At 48.1% G+C, this 20,042-nt stretch overlaps 7 protein-coding genes across 7 annotated transcripts; 5 read left to right on the forward strand and 2 right to left on the reverse strand.

Moving 5' to 3' along the window:
- The first annotated feature begins 4,882 nt into the window (after nucleotides 1-4,882).
- On the forward strand, nucleotides 4,883-7,105 carry BX661DRAFT_180594 (putative diphthamide synthesis protein-domain-containing protein). The gene is made up of 2 exons (XM_051535508.1): nucleotides 4,883-5,387; nucleotides 5,623-7,105. Exons 1-2 carry the CDS (start codon nucleotides 4,983-4,985, stop codon nucleotides 6,613-6,615), a joined length of 1,398 nt encoding a protein of 465 aa, XP_051392912.1. The 5' UTR covers nucleotides 4,883-4,982; the 3' UTR covers nucleotides 6,616-7,105.
- An 804-nt stretch (nucleotides 7,106-7,909) lies between these two features.
- BX661DRAFT_142059 (uncharacterized protein) lies at nucleotides 7,910-8,077 on the forward strand (the record flags this gene model as incomplete). The annotated part of the gene is made up of 1 exon (XM_051532919.1): nucleotides 7,910-8,077. A coding segment is annotated over one exon (168 nt), but the record flags the coding sequence as incomplete, so codon positions are not given.
- BX661DRAFT_180596 (uncharacterized protein) lies at nucleotides 8,025-9,153 on the forward strand. Its single transcript, XM_051535509.1, has one exon. The coding sequence runs from the start codon at nucleotides 8,285-8,287 to the stop codon at nucleotides 9,104-9,106; it is 822 nt and encodes a 273-aa protein (XP_051392914.1). The 5' UTR covers nucleotides 8,025-8,284; the 3' UTR covers nucleotides 9,107-9,153.
- A 1,468-nt stretch (nucleotides 9,154-10,621) lies between these two features.
- On the reverse strand, nucleotides 10,622-11,343 carry BX661DRAFT_170252 (glycoside hydrolase; the record flags this gene model as incomplete). Its single annotated transcript, XM_051533599.1, is given in 2 exon segments — nucleotides 10,622-10,905; nucleotides 10,917-11,343. 2 exon segments carry the CDS (start codon nucleotides 11,341-11,343, stop codon nucleotides 10,622-10,624), a joined length of 711 nt encoding a protein of 236 aa, XP_051392915.1.
- Nucleotides 11,344-15,388: 4,045 nt separating this feature from the next.
- Nucleotides 15,389-15,861, forward strand: BX661DRAFT_223837 (uncharacterized protein). The gene is made up of 2 exons (XM_051538893.1): nucleotides 15,389-15,518; nucleotides 15,637-15,861. Exons 1-2 carry the CDS (start codon nucleotides 15,468-15,470, stop codon nucleotides 15,814-15,816), a joined length of 231 nt encoding a protein of 76 aa, XP_051392916.1. The 5' UTR covers nucleotides 15,389-15,467; the 3' UTR covers nucleotides 15,817-15,861.
- A 708-nt stretch (nucleotides 15,862-16,569) lies between these two features.
- Nucleotides 16,570-17,818, forward strand: BX661DRAFT_204661 (uncharacterized protein; the record flags this gene model as incomplete). Its single annotated transcript, XM_051538568.1, has 3 exons — nucleotides 16,570-16,588; nucleotides 16,826-17,261; nucleotides 17,287-17,818. 3 exons carry the CDS (start codon nucleotides 16,570-16,572, stop codon nucleotides 17,783-17,785), a joined length of 954 nt encoding a protein of 317 aa, XP_051392917.1. The 3' UTR covers nucleotides 17,786-17,818.
- A 650-nt stretch (nucleotides 17,819-18,468) lies between these two features.
- BX661DRAFT_180645 (uncharacterized protein) lies at nucleotides 18,469-18,869 on the reverse strand (the record flags this gene model as incomplete). Its single annotated transcript, XM_051535510.1, has 1 exon — nucleotides 18,469-18,869. A coding segment is annotated over exon 1 (185 nt), but the record flags the coding sequence as incomplete, so codon positions are not given.
- Nucleotides 18,870-20,042: the final 1,173 nt, after the last annotated feature.

Consider the following 20,042-nt stretch of genomic DNA (forward strand, 5'->3'; position numbering starts at 1 on the left):
CCAATGCTTCCTAATTTGTCAACAATGTAGTTGTGGCACGCGGATTCAGCTCCAGCAGCACAATGCGGAAAGAGATTGAAATGTTTGTCGATGGCAAGGCGGTCCAAATCGAGGAAGGTTCGGCGATCATCCAGCGGCCGAGAAGGCAGGCGTGACAATCCCCCGGTTCTGCTACCACGAGCGGCTGGGCGTTGCAGGTAACTGCCGCATGTGCCTCGTCGAGGTCGAGAAGTCGCCAAAGATGGCTGCGTCGTGCGCGATGCCGGTCGCGCCAGGCATGCGGGTGCTGACCGACACACCCAAGATCAAGCAGGCGCGCGAGGGCGTTATGGAGTTCTTGCTGGCTAACCACCCGCTGGACTGCCCGATTTGCGACCAGGGTGGCGAGTGCGACCTGCAGGACCAGTCGATGCGGTACGGCATGGACCGCGGCCGGTTCTCGGAGAACAAACGCGCCGTTGAGGACAAGGACATCGGGCCGCTGGTGCGCACGACGATGACCAGGTGCATCCACTGCACCCGCTGCGTGCGCTTCATCAATGAGGTGGCCGGCACAGCCGAGCTCGGCACTTCAGGCCGCGGCAACGACATGCAGATTGGCACCTACGTCAGCAGGCCGCTTACTTCCGAGCTGTCGGGCAACATCATCGACCTGTGCCCGGTCGGCGCACTGACGTCCAAGCCGTACGCGTTCAGCGCGCGGCCGTGGGAGCTGAAGAACACCGAGAGCATCGACGTGCTCGACGCGCTGGGCTCCAACGTCCGCGTCGACTCGCGCGGCGAGGAGGTCATGCGCGTCATTCCGCGCACCAACGACGAGGTCAATGAGGAATGGATCTCGGACAAGGCGCGCTTCGCCTGCGACGGTCTCAAGCGCCAGCGCCTGACCACGCCGCTGGTGCGCGTCGGCGACAAGTTTGAGCCCGCCACGTGGGCCGACGCGCTGCGCCTGGTTGCCGAGCGCCTGCGCGCCACGCAGCCCGAACGCGTGCGAGCCGTTGCTGGCGACCTGGCCGACGCTGAGGCGATGGTTGCGCTGAAGGACCTGCTCAACGCCGCCGGCTGCGAGGACTTGCGCGTCGACGCGATGAACTCGCACGTGGCGCCGGGCTTTGGCGTCGACGTGCGCGCCAACTACGCATTCAACGCAAGCATCGCTGGCGTCGAGGACGCCGACGCCGTGCTGCTTATCGGCACGAACCCGCGCCACGAGGCACCCGTGCTCAACGCGCGCCTGCGCAAGCCCTACCTGGCCGGCACCGCGCAATTCGCGCTCGTTGGCCGCGCCGCCGACCTGACGTACGACTACGAGCACGTCGGCGAGACACCGGCCGCCATCGAGGCGCTGGCCATCGGCAGCCACCCGTTCGCCGAGACGCTGCGCAGCGCCAAGCGCCCCCTGGTCATTGTTGGCGGCGCCGTCGGTGAGCTGGGCAACAGCGCTGACGTGCTGGCGGCCGTTGCGCGGCTGGCCGAGAGCGTGCCGGCGCTCGTGTCGGACGAGTGGAACGGGCTCAGCGTGCTGCAGTACGCGGCGGCCGCACGGCGGCTCTTGACATTGGCTTTGTGCCCAGCACAGCGGCCAGCGTTGCGCCCGAGTTCGTCTACCTTCTTGGCGCCGACGAGGTGCGGCCGGCGGACATCCCGGCCAACGCCTTTGTTGTGTACCAGGGCCACCACGGCGATGCCGGCGCGCACTTGGCCGACGTCGTTCTGCCGGGCGCCGCGTACACCGAGAAGACCGCGACCTTTGTCAACACGGAGGGCCGCGCGCAGCTGACGCGCCAGGCCGTTGGCGCGCCCGGTGCCGCACGCGAAGACTGGAAGATCGTCCGCGCGCTGTCTGAGGCCGCCGGCTTGACGCTGCCCTACGACGACGTCTCTGCACTGCGTGCGCGCATGGCCGACATATGCCCAACGCTGGTCCACATTGGCGAGCTCGAGTCGACGTCGGCTGCTGTCGCACGGCTTGGCTTGGCGCAGATGCGCAACAGCGGAAGCGCTGTGGCGTGCGTCCGCTGGACGGCGCCTTTGTGCGTGCCGTCGACGACTACTACATGACCGACGCCATCTCGCGCGCGTCGCGGACGATGGCTCGGGCGTCGGCCTCGGCTGCCAAGGCGCTGAGCCGCAGTGCCAGCTCGTCCGAGGAGTCGGGCAAGCAGGCCACCGCCTGAAGCGCAATTCTCTTTCTTGATCTGCCGTTAGATTATTTTTTCTTTCTCTTTATATTCTCTCTTTCTCTCTCTCACTCTCTTACGTATAAGCACGCTTGGCTGTGTCATTTGCAAGATGAACCTGTTGGACATGTGCATGTATATGATTGTGCCCCAGGTTGCAGCTGATTTGCTTTCCTGGACATTAACCATACGAGATGTTGCATTGTCTTGGCGCTCGCAAAGAATGCAGTTTTTTTTTGCGCTAAGCATGTTCATGGCAGTGACACTGTTCGAGCAGTAGCAAAGAACAAATGATTACAGAGATTTTTTATCGGCATTTCATTGCCGATGCAATTCTACGATTAGCTGTCTGGCTTGAGAGAACTGCAATTGACAGCCTCCGTCTCCTCTCTCTCTCTCTCTCTCTCTCCATTTTTGGGCATTCATTCTTTAATTTCACTTTGCTCACTTATTCCCTCTCTCCCCCCTCTCCTCATTTTCTTTTTTAATTCAGGCAGCACAATAGCATATTTGGTACCAATGGGTATGAGGTGCCATTTGGAATACCCACACACTTTTTATATATCTCATTTCATATATACGCCCCTCACATGCATTAAAATAAAGGGTGCAATTTGATACTCACAAACCACCAAACATATTGTTCTTTAAAGATTAACCAAGAAATAAGCCAACTCAATATTGTTCTTTGTTTTTTTAAAAACATACTCGTAGTTTTAATATTTGCTTACTCATGGTCTCATTCCACATATCTTGGCACAACCACCAGCTCTACCATCCGTCGCATCGACATGGGCATCGACATCGACATCACACATCACATTGTTGCTTTTTCTTTGCCGATCAAGTTCAGTCACCACCAGCAGCAGCAGCGGCCGGGGGCCGGCTGCGACAGCGGCAGCGACCCATGCTCCGAGCAATATGCAAGTTGTTTGTGCCATTGATGAGCGTCGACAGACACTGGCGGCGTGCGGCACTCCGCTGCCTGCGCAAATCAGCCATCTGCGAGCAAGACCCAAATACAGGCCAATGGCGTACAAATTTTGAATTGTTGACGACTACCCACAGCCATTGTCACTATATATTTCGGCGTCAGCTCGCTGGTGGAACTCGCCCACGGACCTACGAGCGCTGCTCCTCAGCTCGCCTGGTCTCATCTCGTCAGTAAAGAATTGCACTTTTTGTTGTGCCCTTCTACTATTATCCTGGATCGGTGATCAGCAGCAGCAGCAGCAGCGTTCTGTATTGGAATGGCTCAAACTACTGCAGTTATTTAATTTAAAGCAGACAAATTCAATGACTTGCTGCTTCTGACGGGATGCGACTGGAATGAGCTATTTCTGAACAATTCATTTCTAGGATTATGCCGCGCCAATATATGCAGCACAGCAGCAGCAGCGGCAACAGTGGTCACGCAGTTAGTTGAACTGCGGGTGCGCTGCAATTCCCATGCTGCCCTTCCCTTGGCCCAGCGCTTAGCTAGTTCGCTGAGGGTTCTCGAGCTCGTCGATATTCCTCAAACCAAAGCATGGGATATGCTACGTATGTCTATGTATTCACACGATGCGCCAATATTATTCTCAAGCCTGCATAGCCTAACTATGCAATTCCTTGCAATGACAACGACAGAGGAGAACAGGGGGAGGAGGGGGAGGCGCTACTGGTGCTGACATAGGCGGTTCGGCTGATCGCTCGATTTGCTTGGAATCCTGTCGGTCGGCGTTCATATGCTTGCGGTCATTGACTCTGTGTGGATTTCCTTTGGACATGCGCATTTGCTTGGCTGTATTCCCGACAAGCCAGCTGCACCGGCTGCATTTGGAGCTGTCATGGCATGCCCTCAAATACCTCCCTTTGATTTTGAGCTGCCACGTATCGCTGATGTTCACATAGCTTGTACTGGGCCTAGGTCACAGATCGGATGCAAGCAGGTTGCTGGACTGGTGCACAGTGTTATTTTGCGGGGTGCTGTCCGTAGCAGTGGCAGTGGCAGTGGCAGTGGCAGTGGCAGTGGTAGTGGTAGTAGCAGTAGCAGTAGCAGTAGCAGTAGCAATACCAGTAGTAGCAAAGCAATGGTAATGGCAGGTGTAATCGAATGCGGGTTGCATTCACCCTGCACCACGCGCTGCAGCCCTGTCACTGGCCCTTGGGTTTCGCCGGCATGAGCTGTGATCTGCGCAGCTTGGAGCTGCATATCACAATCTACCTCAGCGCAGTCATGGATCTGCTCCAGCATATGCCACTCCTGCACAGGCTCAGCATTCCTTATATATCGACTGCTCCTGAATCCTTCTTAGCGGCTTCAGTCTCGGGCTGCGGCGCAAGATTGGAGACCTTGCAGATGGGGTTTTGTGATTACCAGATGAGTACGAGCAGCTTGTGCTTGGCCGTTTTGGAGTTTGTTGCTGGGTTTAAGCGCTTACTGTGGCTGGTGCATGAGCCTGGGTTTGCTGCTGAGCTGCGCGGCTGTATTAAGCTTTTTGCTGCCCGGCGCTGCTTGCCGCATTTGGCCCGCGTGTGCATCGATGACCTGGGGGGAGGCGCTCAGGCCCCAGCTTAAATCGCAAGCAGAAAATTAATCCGCCACTGCGATTAGATCACAAATTGTAATTGGCGCCCTTGATGGCTTTTTTCTTGGTCGTTTGGCTTGCTTCCAAGCTCAAGATCGGCAAGCATTGAATACTATCATCGGATCCCCCCTGCCTTCTTTCCCTCCTTTCTCGCTCGCCTCTCCCTAATTTATTATTCTGAATTGCACCACACATACACAAACCTAATCACATTACTTTTGAATTCACACCAATGTCTGCGCTTGACAACGACGGCAGCTCGGCCATCAGCCGCGACATCGCAGGCGGCGACCGACCACCACTCAGCGCCAGCTCAGCCCACGCAGTGTACGAAATAGCGCACACAGCCGAGCAGATCATCTCGGGAAAGTATACGCAGGTGGCGCTTCAATTCCCAGACGAACTACTGATAGACTCAACTATAGTCTCGCAAGAGCTGCAAAAACTGATACCGCCCACTACTCGGGTATTCATTCTCGCGGACACTTCGTTTGGCAGCTGCTGCGTGGATGAAGTGGCGGCCGAGCATTATTCGGCCGATCTCGTTGTGCACTACGGAAAGACTTGTTTGAGTTTGACGTCGCGGGTACCTGTGCTGTACGTGTTTGGCAGAGAGCAGATGGACGTTCCTGGGTGCGTGGCAAAGACAGAGGATGCCTTGGAGGGGAGAATATATTGGTTGTGTTTGATGTGCCGCTTGCTTGGTGCGCAGGCGGTGTTGCTTCCCGGATGCGGGAGAGTGGCCAGTTTGGCCATGTTGCACTGAGCTCCATCAGCGTCGCTGGTCGCCTGTACACGCCGCCAGGGATCAAGCGGGCCAAGCGCTGCAGCGATGGCAGCGGTGCCAATGCTAATGCTTGTGCCAATGCCAGCGGCAGTCAGCGTGCTGCGGCAACGCATGCGAGCAGCCGGCGGCCACCTCAGCGGATGGCTCGTCCGACGTGTCTTTAGAAACCACCGGCATTACGCCCGGGCGCTCATGGGACCTGGCAGCCGGAAAGTCGCTCAGCGACTACACCATCCTGTACCTTGGCTCCGAGGGCGCGACGCTGACCAACCTCATGCTGACTGCGCGCGCACAGTGCGTTTTCAGCTACAACGCGCAGACACACTGCCTGCGCGAGGAGTCCGCCACTGCCAACCGGCATCTCAGCCGCCGCTACTTTGCCGTGCAGCGCGCCAAAGACGCCGACGTCATCGGCATTGTTGTCGGCACGGTTGCGGCCACGCGCTACATTGCCGTGCTGCAGCAGCTGAAGCAAATGGTGAAGCGCGCGCACAAGAAGCTGTACGTGTTTGTGGTCGGCAAGATGAGCATGGTCAAGCTGGCAAACTTTGCCGAGATCGAGGCCTTTGTCCTGGTCGCCTGTCCTGAGAACTCACTGGTTGATGGGAAGGACTTTGACAAGCCCATTGTGACACCGTTTGAGATGATGCTGGCCATGTCGCGGACGAGGGAGTGGACGGGCGATTACGTGACCGATTTCGGCGACTTCTTGGAGCTGGCGCAGGAGGACGAGCCCCAGGAGGATTGTGCGGGGAGCGGCAGCGAGGACAGCGACACGCCGCATTACTCGCTGGTCACCGGCGCGCTGAAGCATCGGCGCCGCTACAACGACCCGGCAGCCTCGGGGGGCGTTGAGGCTGGGGCGGGCGACTTGATTCTGCGCAACAACAAGACAGACATTGCCAAGTATCTGGGAAGCGCGGCCGCCGAGCACCTTATGGCTCGGTCATTCCGCGGCCTGGGCCACGACGAGGACGCGGACGAGCGGGAGGAGCTGCCGCCCATGCTGGCCATTGAGGGCCGCAGCGGAATTGCTCGCGGGTACAACACCGCCGAGAGCCAGGATCACCGGATTTAAACATGATTGCACACGCAGCAAACAAAATCTGCGGGCGAGTGGGCGCGAAGAGGGGGAATGAGATCATTTTCAATGCTGAGCTCACATTCTTCATTCATTTCGCCGCTCCCCTCCCCTCCCCACACGCACTTATATCCGCAAATACATATTTACACAAACATAATTTGGGCATTTATATAAGGAAAGGCTACTGCTCTGGGATTGGAAAGTAAAGTCCGACTATGGAAATACTATTATTTCTCTGTCATTTATTGCGTTACCCTGAATGTTCGCCGTAGCAACGAACACACACACAGAGAGAGAGAATAATGCTGAATATGATTTTCTTTTGCTTTATTGGCAATGGTAATGTTTGCTATTTTACATTGCGCAGTTTATACATATTCTCTGGGAATAAAAAAACCCCAGCCCGTCAGCGCCATTTTGCTACCCTTATTTATTTCCAAGAAAAAGTAGACTACCCCGCTGCACTATATTTCTCCGCACGAACCCACTTTTATTAGCACATACTCATTCTTTTGCCGCTGCTCTTAATCCTACCAGCCTAGAATCTTGTTAGCCGTAACCAACATAGCCAACATAGTCGACCTAAGCTTTATAATATAAAAAATAAAACCCATCACATACATACATGTACCTCCCCTCCTTTCTCCGGTCCAGTCGTTATTTTCATTTATTCTATTTTCGTCTGTTTATTAAAAAATTGTCGATTTCTCAACATCAATAATATATTTATCGTATGCGCTCAACTGCAGACCAGTCGCGCCAGCCCATTGCCAGACTGAACACACCCGCGAGCATGAATTCTCTGGCCGGCAATTCTGTGCAAGTGACGACTGTCACGTCGCCGGCATCGTCGACTTCAACGTCGTCGTCGTCGTCGTCGTCATCGTTGTCCTCGTCATCGTCCACATCGACATCAACATCGACATCGTCATCAACCTCATCTATGACATCGTCGACATCATCGACACAGCGCACGGAGTCATTCCAGGCCGTCTGGAAGCTATACTGCAAACATTGCAACGTCATGTGGAGTTCGCGCGGAATGGAGGTTAGTAATACAGCTAAATAATTGCTATCATGCAGAACTTATGCTGAAATCAAACACCACGACTCTCCATGCTTTACAAAAGCTATAATAACCACTACTCAACTTGTACTTTGCATACATTTATAACCAACTTTTTAGGCCGTGGTCATGGCGCGTCCAGCCATCCGCTGCTTCTCTACGGATCTGCCGCCGCTGGGCTGCGACATTGTCAGCCAGCCAGTGGCGCCGCCAATCGCCGACATGCTTATCGACTCGGGCTGCAACACGTGTAGCTCGCTGACGCACCATGCGCGGCGGTTCGACCTGGCGCCCAGCGGGCCATGCGACTGCCACGTGCAGGACATTGCCTGCCTGGGATGCGGCAACGTGGTCGGCTACTACATCCACCGCCCATGCTTCCGCTGTCTGGCCCAGCGTCTACGCATTAAGCAGCGCGGCTTCCAGCACCTGTGGACCTTCTATCAGGACAACGTATTTGCCGTGCAGCGCGAAAACGAATTTGGCGAATTGGTCGGCTGGGAGGAGCTGCCAGTGCCACCGGCACCGACAGCCACGGCAATCAGGAGCTCGCAGAGCTCGCAGAGTATTTCTACGCAGACGACCACGCGGCAGGCAATGAGGTCTCAGAGCGAGGCCAGCTTGGCTGCGATTCAGGAGAGTATCATCATTGAGAGTTCCAATGGCGCTGGGTACTCGCGCACGATAGCCAATGTCACCAGAGAGTATGGCAGCAGTTCGATGGGCGCTGCGAGAATGGCCGGTATTCAATCACCACCAACGCTGACGCCGCCGCTGCCGCAATCGGACATTCCTTCAATGAATAGGCGCACTCTTGCCACTGTTGCCTCTGCTTCTGCCTCCGCTGACTCTGCCTCTGCTTCTGCTGCCGCTGCTGCTACCACTGACGCCCAGTCGTTCAATACTCAGTCATCCAATGCACCCACAGCGCGCCGCGCACAGTGGCTGATGTACATGTCACAGCGTGTCTCTGCTGAGCGCATCCTGCACAACCCGCGCGCTGGCAGGGAGGCTCGCCAAGAGGCGATTCGCACATTAACATCACTGCGCGAGCAAGAGTGGAATATGTCTGTTCGCGGTACCAATGCTGCTTCTGCCACAGTCACTAGCACTAATGATTTGCCGGTCGTTACGAGCACTCAGGATCCAACGCCGTTTCGTCCCTCGACTCAGGTTGTTTCTACCAGAAGCAATAATAACGGCCCGGCAACACTAGTGTCGAATACGCCTTCATACTCGAGTGCGTCCTCGCCCTCGTCTGCGGCAACGGCGGCCAGGCGCGATGAAGTAATGGAGCCTTTGCGACCGGCAAAGTCAAAGTATGCAAATGCGCCGCCGCCCGCTGGCCTGAGCAACTGGCTATTCCAAGTCGGCCTGGACTGCATGGTCAAGTGGGAGGAGGGCACGCTTTCGCGCTAGTATGGATGCCATATATGCCATTGTGCGCTTAATTAATTTTATCAATTGCCTCTTGCATTATATTTTTCTGATATCAAGCGAGCAAACATGCAAAACTATAATATTAGGAGGGGCTTCCAGATAATACAGAATCATTCTTAAAAATTAAGCAGGAGCGATTCCGGATCTTAAAGATATAAATATTCAGGAAATCTTGATTCCAAAACCTCGGAACCCTAAAATTAAAATAAATAATGTTATGTAAAAGGGGGTGTAAGGAGCACTATGGTAGTAGTGTTAAAAAGGTGGGAGTATGAATTTATAAAAGATTTTATTACCAAGGGAATCGAAAGTAGAACTAGGGCCGGCCTCATCTTATATAGGTGTCTCGTCGTCTTTGTTGTGCACATTGGCAATGTGCACTCCGTTAGCAAGAACTAGTTCTTCTGCGAGCAGACTGGTATCTTGGCAAGTCAATTTTGTGGTTTTCGTGTGTGTGCACTCATGCGTGTGCATTGCAAAATGGAGAGCATATCTAGCCATCATTATTATGCCTCCCTAATTTACGCCTGCATAATCCAATTAGTACCCTATCAATCGGTATGTAGATAGAAGCTTGTTTTACGATTCTCAACCTCGACATTCACTTCCATATCTTCAGTCTGTACACTTTCAATCTTAATTTTTGTTCCTAGCACAAGTACTCTTTTTAAAACAATTGTCTGTTTAAGCTGAATAAACAAACACGTTGGCAAAAAATAATTGTCTAACTTGTGCTCGCTGAAAAGAAACAACTAATGTACTTTGTGTCAAAGCAATAAAAATAATAAATGATCATATGGGCAATCTGCGTCATGGTACTTGTTTGCTTTCAATTCATATTTGCTCCGAACACTTAAAAATATTAACATACATTTTAGGCAAACTGTTTAAACACGTGTATATGAGCGCATTCCTCATTTTTATAATTATTTGCATTTGCTAATTGAATCGACGCGTATAAATAAATCATGCGCGCAGGCTTGCCTCGTTTTTTTATTTTCATTCACGTGTAGTAAATCTAATGTGGTCAACATTTCAAACAGCCAAACAACAAGCCAACCTACTAACGGCGTTAGTGCAACCGCTTATATGTTTGAGAAAAATAAATAAAAATTTCAGACTACAAAAAAATATTCGGTTGGCTGTGGTGCCTTCAAGCAAACAAATTGTATATAGATGTATTTATTTAGCAAAATGTCTGAAAAAGCACAAAACAATGCCCATGAAAAATAAATATGAATGAAGATATAAAACTGCCTCATTTGATTTCAATGAACAAAAATAGCAAAAAGCCGGCAGCACCTCCAGTAATATATAAGTTAATAACAGATCAGGTATTTGTGCGCGGCTTTAGATGTTCATTTAATCGTGCTCGACTTTGCTTTCAGAGCGCGCGTAAAGTGAGGGGAGGCATGCGAGTAAAGAATAATCGAAAAATCAAAGACAACTACAACTCGTGCAGCACAAATATCCTTTTCTAGAACCATCCCTGATTTAGCTGAATATCTTTGGGCCCGGAATGGTATAGTTGATAGGTGACTTGTTGATGTCGAAAAGAATGCCGGGCTGCTCGGTTCCGTAATATCCGGGGAAGAAGGCAATCTGTGAGTTGTCTGGCACTCCACTTTCGGTTCCTGAAACCTGGACACGAGCACAATTGGCATAGAATTGAGCACCGGACGTCATGTCCTTGCCGTATGGTCTGCTAGCCTCCGAGAGCCCAATGAGCTCGCCTCTCAGAAGGTACTCTCCGGGCTTTATTTTTCGGGAATCTTGACCTGGAGCTTACCGCCGTTAGAGATGAGCTTTTCAACGCACCATTTCTGGTTGTAACCGTCCTCAAAGATTTTGAACCAAGAGTACGACGAGATGCCAGGGTTAATGCGAGCCATGTACACAATGCAGGGGCCGACATGCTGTCTTTGGATTACAGTTCCTTCGTTTTCTTCGCCCTGACGCCACTGCATGGTGATGGTTGAGCCAGCCTTGACAGGGCAGCTTTCAACGTCGCTGAGGTCCATCGTGCTGGACCTGCACTGCAGGTCAGCCGATCTGAGATCTTTGGTAGGGAAGGAAAAGTTGGTCTTGTATGGAATAATACATTTCCCGCGGGTTTTGACGTCGCCATCAATAATGAGATTGCGCATGTGGGTGTGGGCGAGCACTGTCAAAGCACCGCCGGCGCATAGAAGAAGGGGAACAACTGAAAAACGCATTGTCAAATTGAGTAAAATAAAAGAGTAATACTGTTCGGGTATTGCTGGTTTAAGTGTTGGTGAATGCTAGAAGTGCTTAAGGTTGGCGAGTTTGTAAATTAATGTAAAAGGTGGGCGAGAATAAGACATACATTATATATGCTCAGCGAGGGTGTTGCACCAGCACACAAATAATGCAAAAATGGAGTATAATATTTTAAGACCACCATGCTACAGCAATAATAAAATAGCGCACTAATAGAAAATAGCTGTCACTGGCACATGCCAATATTCCACAATGATAATTTGGCATCTTTTCTTTGTGTAGCTGGTGGACAAAGGGAGAAATAGGCCAACTAACAAGAATTCTAAACAGAATTTATAAAATAATTCAAATATACCGGAAGCAATGTGCTGCCTACATGTCAACAGGTGACCAAAAATAGTATTAAAAGTAAATGTCTTTTTTGCAGACATGTCCCATCAATCAATAAGAGAAGCATGCATGTCCATGTGTCTGATCAGATGCTCGATTGTTGGACTTTGTAAAATGAATTATTTATGAAAAAGCTTTGTCGGTGATATCGGCAGGGAGTATTTGGGATTCCTAAAAGCAGTCTTGTCCAAGCACTACACCCATTAATTTTTGCCACGTTTTAACAACTGTTGTCTCAAAAGTGAATGAGTGGGTTGCCAGTGGCCACTATGGCAATCGCCATAAATAGTGACTAATACATATTTATTAAAACAAATGCTGAGGACACCTCCTATTGGGCCTCCCCTAAAGCCATTTTTAAGCAGCTATAATGTCTAAATGCTATTTTGGCCGCTACTGCATTAATTCATGTTTGTCATTGTCTTAACTCGCGAGCTCACAGCTCAACTGAGCTCATGTGGTGAGAATGACCACACCCACAAAGTCGCTGGATGTCCCGACAACAGCAGCATGCATACCAGGGTAGTTCACCTCAGCCAGATAAAATATATCATTATGCGCTGATATACTGCGGCTAGTACCTATGCAATCAAAAAACATATGGATTACTTAATTCTGTTATTCATAAAAAATAAATTTTATGTCACAGTTGAGGCACATGATGTCGCGTAAACAAATATTTTGCCCTAAGATTAATGGATTATGCGTGTGGCATTCGGAGCAACGATGAGAAGGTTTTATTATGTTTTATTTATATATAAAGGAAAACATAAAAATGGTGGCTGTCGGGCAGCCAGGAATCCTTTTTCATTGGAAGAAATAAATATTCTTTTTGATTATATTGTTATAATAAGAGGGGGTGTGAGGAGCACTAGTTGCCTAGTGTTAAAAAGTAGGGGTGATTTTATAAAAGGTTTTATTACTAATGTTTCTAAAGTGCTGCTAGGGCCAGCCTCATCTTATATATGTGCCTTGTCGCCTTTGTTATGCACATTGTCAATTGTGCACTCCGTTGGTGAGAACTGGGTCTTCTGCAAGCAGACCGGTATCTTGGCAAGTCAATGTTGTGGTTTTCGTGCGTGTGCGCTCATGTGTGTGCATTTCAAAATGGGAAGCATGTTTGGGCATCAATGTAATACCTCCCTAATTTGCGCCTGCATGATCCAATTAGCGTCCTATCAATTGGCACGCAGGTGGAAACCTGCTTCGCGATTCTCGACCTCAACATCCACTTCCATATCTTCAGTCTGTGCAACAGTATCTATTTGTAACATGTTTTCTACAATTGCACATGGTCAAATATATTAACAATACATGCTGCAGAGATTATTCAAATGTTAAATTTAGTTTTATATATGTACACCTGTGACCACACAGAACGTTACAGCACTGCCTGACATTGCTGACTGTTGTTTAATCTAGCAACACAGCCAACACTTGTTAGTAATTATAGTTCTTGTCTGGTATGTTGGATGAACAATATGTGATTAGTTTTGCGCTTAATAACATTTTATCATTCAAAGTAAAAATATGCATATGCAACTTATTTACATTATGATACAAGGAATTGTGGCTTGCCTCTGGCAATTGATTAATGAATCAATCGCTAGTCAATTCCCTACTTGGATATGCGGGAATTTATACGCACGCATAAATACTAGTGAATATGAACAGTAGAGGCTGTTCATCCCTTAGCTTTCTTTTAGTTTATTTTGTTCAAATATATATTTTTAAAATGACAATAAGCATGTGCAAAATGTGAACTAGGATTGTCCGAGTAAATTTTTTGTTGAAAGCCCGTTGTGAATTTTTCCAAAACATTGTAAACAATGCGACTAAACTGGCAAGGGTGGTTAAGAATGCCAAGCTCAAAATGACATTTGTCTTTTAAAAATAGAAACTACCATGCATCTATTAAAATAGTATTTTAACATGTAAATTTTGAACACATTAAGCCTGTTTTAAATGAATTATTTGCAGCGCCATTGTTGAACTAATATTTTAAACCGAGCAGTTCTGCAAACTTGCAATTATATTTTATTAGCTGGTCGCGATCAACTGATTAGCCAGCCTTGGTTGTTTAGCCAGACAAACACTCAATTGATAGTCATACAGGGACACACATCACATAAATGTACTGTCGCACTCCATCAATGTATAGCGCTTTTACAATACATAATTATATATACATAGTGTTTATCTCTTCACCTTCACTGAACATTCATAGAACTCCCAGATTCCAACAAAAAAGAAAAGCTGAAATTAATGAATAAAATCGATTGTCTACTGCCCCACCGTACCCATCTTGAACCCTATTTCAGAACCTGGCTACATGCCTCTGGTTACTCAGAGCTGTGTCTAATTTTCTGGTGGTGGAAGTGTCTGCTGAGCCGTTAGTAAAATTAAACCCAAGCACTCAATCTGCCAACTAAAGCATCAATCGTGGCCATATAGCTAGTGTGCATATATCCTGCCCTCATTGCTATCGTCTGCAGCCACTTTGGCAAGCCATCATCATCTTCTTGTCATAGAGTTAGTATTCAGGATGTTTGTCGAGATTGGAGTTCTTATCAACAATCGGCATTTATTAGGCGTCAAGGATACCCTCATTTCCCGCTCGACATGCAAGCTCACACTGTCTCTTGTACTAGCCCTGCTGATTATGTACAATCATTTACAAACACCATTGCTTGTTTTTGCTTGATTCCCTTGAATTTTCTTGACCAGTGTTGTGTACCTATACTCTGTGGTGCCCAACACACATTTCAAGCCACTATCTTCCCTTTTCAAGAATCAAGATCGCCATCATGGCCACTATACACATTTCTGTTATTGCTGGCTGACATCAAGGAATACCATGATGTTTACAGCGCTGCCCACACAGCGCTGCCCCTTTTTCAGTTAAGTAAGTAATTTTTAAGACTTGAATATATCGATTTAGACCCACATTTTTATAGAGCACGACATACTCTGTCAGCTCTTGCCAACTACGACTCATACCCAGGTCCAGCTTCTTGTCCTGGTAATGGGGGTCCACATGTATCTTGAGTTTCTCCAATGTGCCATCTATTGGTGCCGGATGCACCTGGAGTCTGTTGATTGTTTCAGCCAAGTGATCTTGCAGCTGGGTCTTAAAGATCCAAGTCAAAGTTCTCTCGCATTCATAATTTTATGCTTCTGTTGTGGACACATGAAGTATGTGGCTCTGTGTCTCAATTGGCCTGACAGCCAGGCAATGGTGCATAAACGCATCTCTGGTTCAGTGTACGCGTCAGGGAAGCATGTATTTTTACAGCAGTGAATGGCAGGGCCACCATGCTCCCAAAAGAAACAATATAAGCTCAAAATCAATGCGCAAGGAAATAGAACAATGCCGATTGGAAATTAATCTGTAAATATAATTATTTCTTGTTTCCATATTTCAGCCAACCAAATGCAAGCATGAAAAGCTCAAAGTTTTTTGTTTATATTAAATTTTTTGTTTTTTGTTTTTGGTGCAATCTATCGCAACAAACTTTCACCTTTGCAACTTTCCACCTTTGCTTCTACTTTTAATATTTGCTTTTTTTTTCTCAATTCGCATCATTTCGTCCAATTTGTTTTTTCTTCACTTTTTATTACTTTTACCATACCTCAGTGCTTATCACACACACACAACACACACACACACACACACACACACACACACACACTCTCTCTCTCTCTCTCAATGATGTCTGAGATAGCTCCTCCGAATAAGACTCCACCGAATCTAATAGGCGTAAGTACTTGAATATAAACGGATCGTTATGATATTGATGAATTGTTTGTTGTTTATTTTGCGTGCATATAAACTAATTCGGCCATTATTTCAAACATTTTGTTTTATTTTTTATTAGAAGAGCAAGACAGACGGCACTTTCCAAACGCCCCAAAATCTCAAAAACATACGAGCTGCCGCCGGGGAATGGGAGCCCGAAGAAGTACGCGATAAGCGCCGTCAGCGGCTGCTGAAATGCCTTGGCGATAACATTAATAAAGTCGATCTGTTCATAAGTTTGTCAAATCGCTGGGTGTGAAGGAGCAGTATAATCGGTTCATCAAGGATTGGCCTGATCTTTCCTCAGCATAGCCAGGAGGTCGCCAGTGGCTGATGGCAAATCTATCGTAGCCAATACACCTTCGCGATTGACGATTTCCCGTTGCTGGCGTTTTCGAAAAAGCACTCGGGGAAATTGATGGGTTGACCAAGGAAGCTCGTTTGGTCAAGTATTTTATCTTCCTCTTCAACGAGATGGTCGATGTGGTTCATGACGCAAATAAAGATATTCCAGCAGATGGAACTCTAATCCCAGACTGCAAGCTTAAGCTGAAGGACCACAGACCAGGGTTATACCAAAGACTCCACACAAGCCAGACATCGCATTTTACTACAGAAACTACGCAGAGGAGAACGTTCATTCCATCCATGCTATACTAGAGGCTAAGATGGACCAGATCTCGGTGGACCCATAGAGGATACTCGCGGCCAGCTCGCAGACTACGGCCATTTGCTCAATGATAAGCAGGCAACCCGCACGTTTGCGCCTGTCTTCTACCTCCATGGGCATCTCCTGACGCTTCACGCATATTATCGTGCGGGCTGTATATTATCGAGCTTGGCCAGCTATGTTTTGATACGATTTTGGACGTCTAACGGAGCTGAGAAATCCAGACATGCCTCATGCGGTTCTGGTTCCTGCTGATATTGAGTCGACCATTTTTGGACATTTCTGCGATGTCTCGAAGAAACCTAGCTCTTTCATTTTTTGCGCAAGGGCAAAGCCGATACAATGACAATGACAAGGCAAGGTAAGGCAAGGGCAGTTTGAAGATCGAAGTCTTATACTCAGTTCCATGGGTGACGAGGATGACGAGGATGCATGGATGACGAGAATGTCATGGATGGTGAGGATGTCAAGGATCAAGGACGTCAGGATGGCACTGTTTTGTTTGTATCAAGGGGACAATAGCGCATTATTCATACATGATTGGGCGCCATGTCCATTTATTCAAGGGGACTGCAAAGGTCGTGATGCTGTGCTGAAGCTTTCCTGGACCCCAGTCAATCGTTTGCCCGAGGGCGCCGCATACACCATCCTCAACAAGAGACCAGTCGAAGTATTCCTGAGATCTTTTCGAAGGGCCTGCTCATCAGCAACCTCAATGGATACCGGCTGGAGTTCGTGCTCATGGAGTACTGCGGCCAGTCAATGGCCGAGTATCTGAAAGTCAAGACTGACAATCAGAAGGCTGAGCTGGTTCCTGGCTTTGTCAAGCAGCTGACCCTGTGCCTTGCCCAGGCAAATGACACTGGTGTCCTGCACAGGGACATCTCAGCAGGGAATGTGTGCATCAAAAACGACAAGGTGTATGTCATTGACTGGGGCTGTGCCAAGGTCATTGGCTGGGGCACTGCTGAGGATGCTGCCAGGGACACTGACCCAACCCAACTCAAGCACATTGATGTTGCCAAGCAGTGGGGGTTCAATGCAAAACAGTGGGACAAGTGGAGGTGGCCAAGGACCCATTTACAGGGACGCCGTTTTCATGGGAATTCCCATGCTCAGCAGCAGCCCCATCCGGGGAATCCTTGACGACATGGAGAGTGTTTTCTATGTCGTTATGGATGCAGTGCGCTCAGCTGATACTAAGAGAGATGACGTTCAGGGCTTCAAATTTCTGGACAGTCAAAGCCTGGCTTTGAGTCGGTACAGCATCATGATGGTTGAGGAAAAGTATCTGGAGTTGTTTGGGATAGGAAATCCAAGCAAGATATTCAGGGATCTATTCCACTCAATGCGCCGGTTCTTATTTGAACCGGGAAATCAGTACATTAGCCACCAGCTCTGGTGGGACAGTACATTTAAACGACAGGCTAACTGGGATGCTGCTCCCAGATTTATGCATCCCCAGGCAATTGAGCTCCTCAAAGAGGATAATGGCCAGCTTAAGCGACCAGCTGAGGACGAGATCAATGCTGGGTCATTCAAGAAGCTAGCACTTTAGGTTTTTTTGTTTTTAATAAATCTTTTACGACCCAAAAATCAACTGCAAAAATTAAAATTTTATTAAACTTGAAGAAAATATGAGTAAAATATAAATATTTAACTCTTGTCTGTACCTCTTGTTTACAGATTCACCGATCCACCGATCACTTTAACTGTAAACAACAAATACTTTTAAACTCGCACATTGACCAATTTTACTGAAGGTTGATTGCATCCATAATTTTCGATTTCTGTATTTTGCCAAATGATTTCAATTTAACGTTATTCTTTCTTATTTCTTAATTTACTTTATCATTTTTCTTTCCTTTCCAATTCACAGTTCGCATTTTACAATTTAGTATTTTTTACAGACTTTCAATATTCTTTTGCTAGCATAGATGATAGCCGGTATTACCTCGCAATTAGCGTCGGAACAGCACTCGGCACATACCGGGTACTTTTGCATCTGCTGGACCAATTGCAGTACGGGTTAGATTTATGCTACGCACACCGACAAAAGAAGAAATGGCAACACACCTGCTATGCTGGGACTAATCCTGACGGGAGTGCAGACAGTGAGGCGGCGTTGGACATTCAGATGCCCGAAATGGTTAATTCCTTGGCACAATTGGCGCTGAAGTCGCACAACTTTAAGCTGCAGGATATTGCGTCTGAGCTGGTGCTCGATACGGCTATACAGTGAGAGATGCTGCAGCTGATAGTCGCACAGGCTCTGGGTAGTTCAGCAGTAGAGGGGGCCGGTTGAGGATAGTTGTATTTCTGTAAGTGCCGGTGATGACGCCGCAACGGGTCGGCAGGGTGGTTTGGATCGGTAGCGTTGAGGTGCTGGTGGATGCTATGCGCGCGCCCAGGGAAAAGGAGGCAGCAACGCGGGCAGTCGCTGGAGCTGGGCGCTGTTGATGTCATCCCCGCGTGTGTCTGCAAGGATGACCAGGTTCAAATGGGTGTTACAGTTCAGGAGCTATTGGGGCAAACATTTTAATAAGCATTCGCATAATTTGTGCATTACACACCTCGGCTCTTGTTAGAAAAATAGTTTTATGACACTCGCATCTACTCCCTCCTCTTGGCTTAGAATGAATGGACATATTTACAGCCATTTATTTATTTATTTCTAATATGTATTCTTTACTTCATTGGTTTTATTTATTCTGTTCTATTTTGTTCTGCCCAACTTGGCTTTTATTGAAACAACCTTTTTAGCCTTTACACACAATGTTGCACAGCCAAATAACATGGATGTGAATGTTGGGATTGAGATTCAAGTGACTGCTTTTATTTTGCATGCCAACTGATAGAAGGCAAAGAAGATTATAGAGTATTAGATCAGGGATTCAATAATATTATCCAAATATGATCGCCCTTTTATAACATGCACGCATCACAAAGATTGCAACACCAAAACACTCAATATTTGAGCTGCTTGCAGAAAAGTCAGTACTCGGCATTAGTGATTATAACGGCTAGTGTGTAAACAGGGCAGGGTCGAGGATGGCACACACACACATATGCGTGTGCCAAACCCGACCTTAATTATACTTTTGATTTCTTTTGTAATAATGCTATGTAAGAGGGGGTGTGAAAAGCACTAGTTGTCTAGTGTTAGAAAAGTAGGGGTGATTTTACAAAGAGTTTTATTACTAACTTTTATAAAATGTTGCTAGCGCCCGCCTTGTCCTGTATATGTGCCTTGTCGCCTTGTTGTGCACATTGCCAATTGTGCACTCCGTTGAAAAAACTAATTTTTCTGCAAGAAGACCGGTATTTTGGCAAGTCAGTGTTGTGGTTTTCGTGTATGTGCACTCACGCGTGTGCATTGCAAAATGGGGAGCATGTCTAGACATCATTATTATGCCTCCCTAATTTACACCTGCATGATCCAATTAGTACTCTATCAACCGGCATGCAGATGGAACCTTGTTTCACGATCCTCAACCTCGACATCTACTTCCATGTCTTCAGGCTGCGCAGCATTACATTAACATTGCTATTTTTGAGCTGCATTAGATGTGGTTTTGCAGAGCAGGCTGTATAAATGGGGCCATAGATTATCTACACAGTAATATGCCCATCTCGATCCTAACGAATAACTCCTAATTGAATGTATCATTAGCTGTACACTCTCCAATATCTCCTGTTTTTCTTAACAAAAAGCTGAAGCATTTTTTTGCTGCGATAGCTTTTTGCTGCAATGGTCTCCAATACCAATCGCAATCCCAAGCGAATGTCAATACAGCCACATTGTTTGTATGCTT

This window comes from Kickxella alabastrina (assembly GCF_025024165.1).
Source record: "Kickxella alabastrina strain RSA 675 chromosome Unknown BX661scaffold_7, whole genome shotgun sequence".
Taxonomy (NCBI): domain Eukaryota; kingdom Fungi; phylum Kickxellomycota; class Kickxellomycetes; order Kickxellales; family Kickxellaceae; genus Kickxella; species Kickxella alabastrina.

Bases quoted from the DNA above. Each gene is read 5' to 3' on its own strand.
- BX661DRAFT_180594 (XM_051535508.1), top strand. From the start codon at position 4,983: ATGTCTGCGCTTGACAACGACGGCAGCTCGGCCATCAGCCGCGACATC. The intron at 5,388-5,622 runs GTGGCAAAGACA...TGCCAATGCCAG, and splicing joins AGATGGACGTTCCTGGGTGC to CGGCAGTCAGCGTGCTGCGG.
- BX661DRAFT_180596 (XM_051535509.1), top strand. From the start codon at position 8,285: ATGAGGTCTCAGAGCGAGGCCAGCTTGGCTGCGATTCAGGAGAGTATC.
- BX661DRAFT_223837 (XM_051538893.1), top strand. From the start codon at position 15,468: ATGATGTCTGAGATAGCTCCTCCGAATAAGACTCCACCGAATCTAATA. The intron at 15,519-15,636 runs GTAAGTACTTGA...ATTTTTTATTAG, and splicing joins CTCCACCGAATCTAATAGGC to AAGAGCAAGACAGACGGCAC.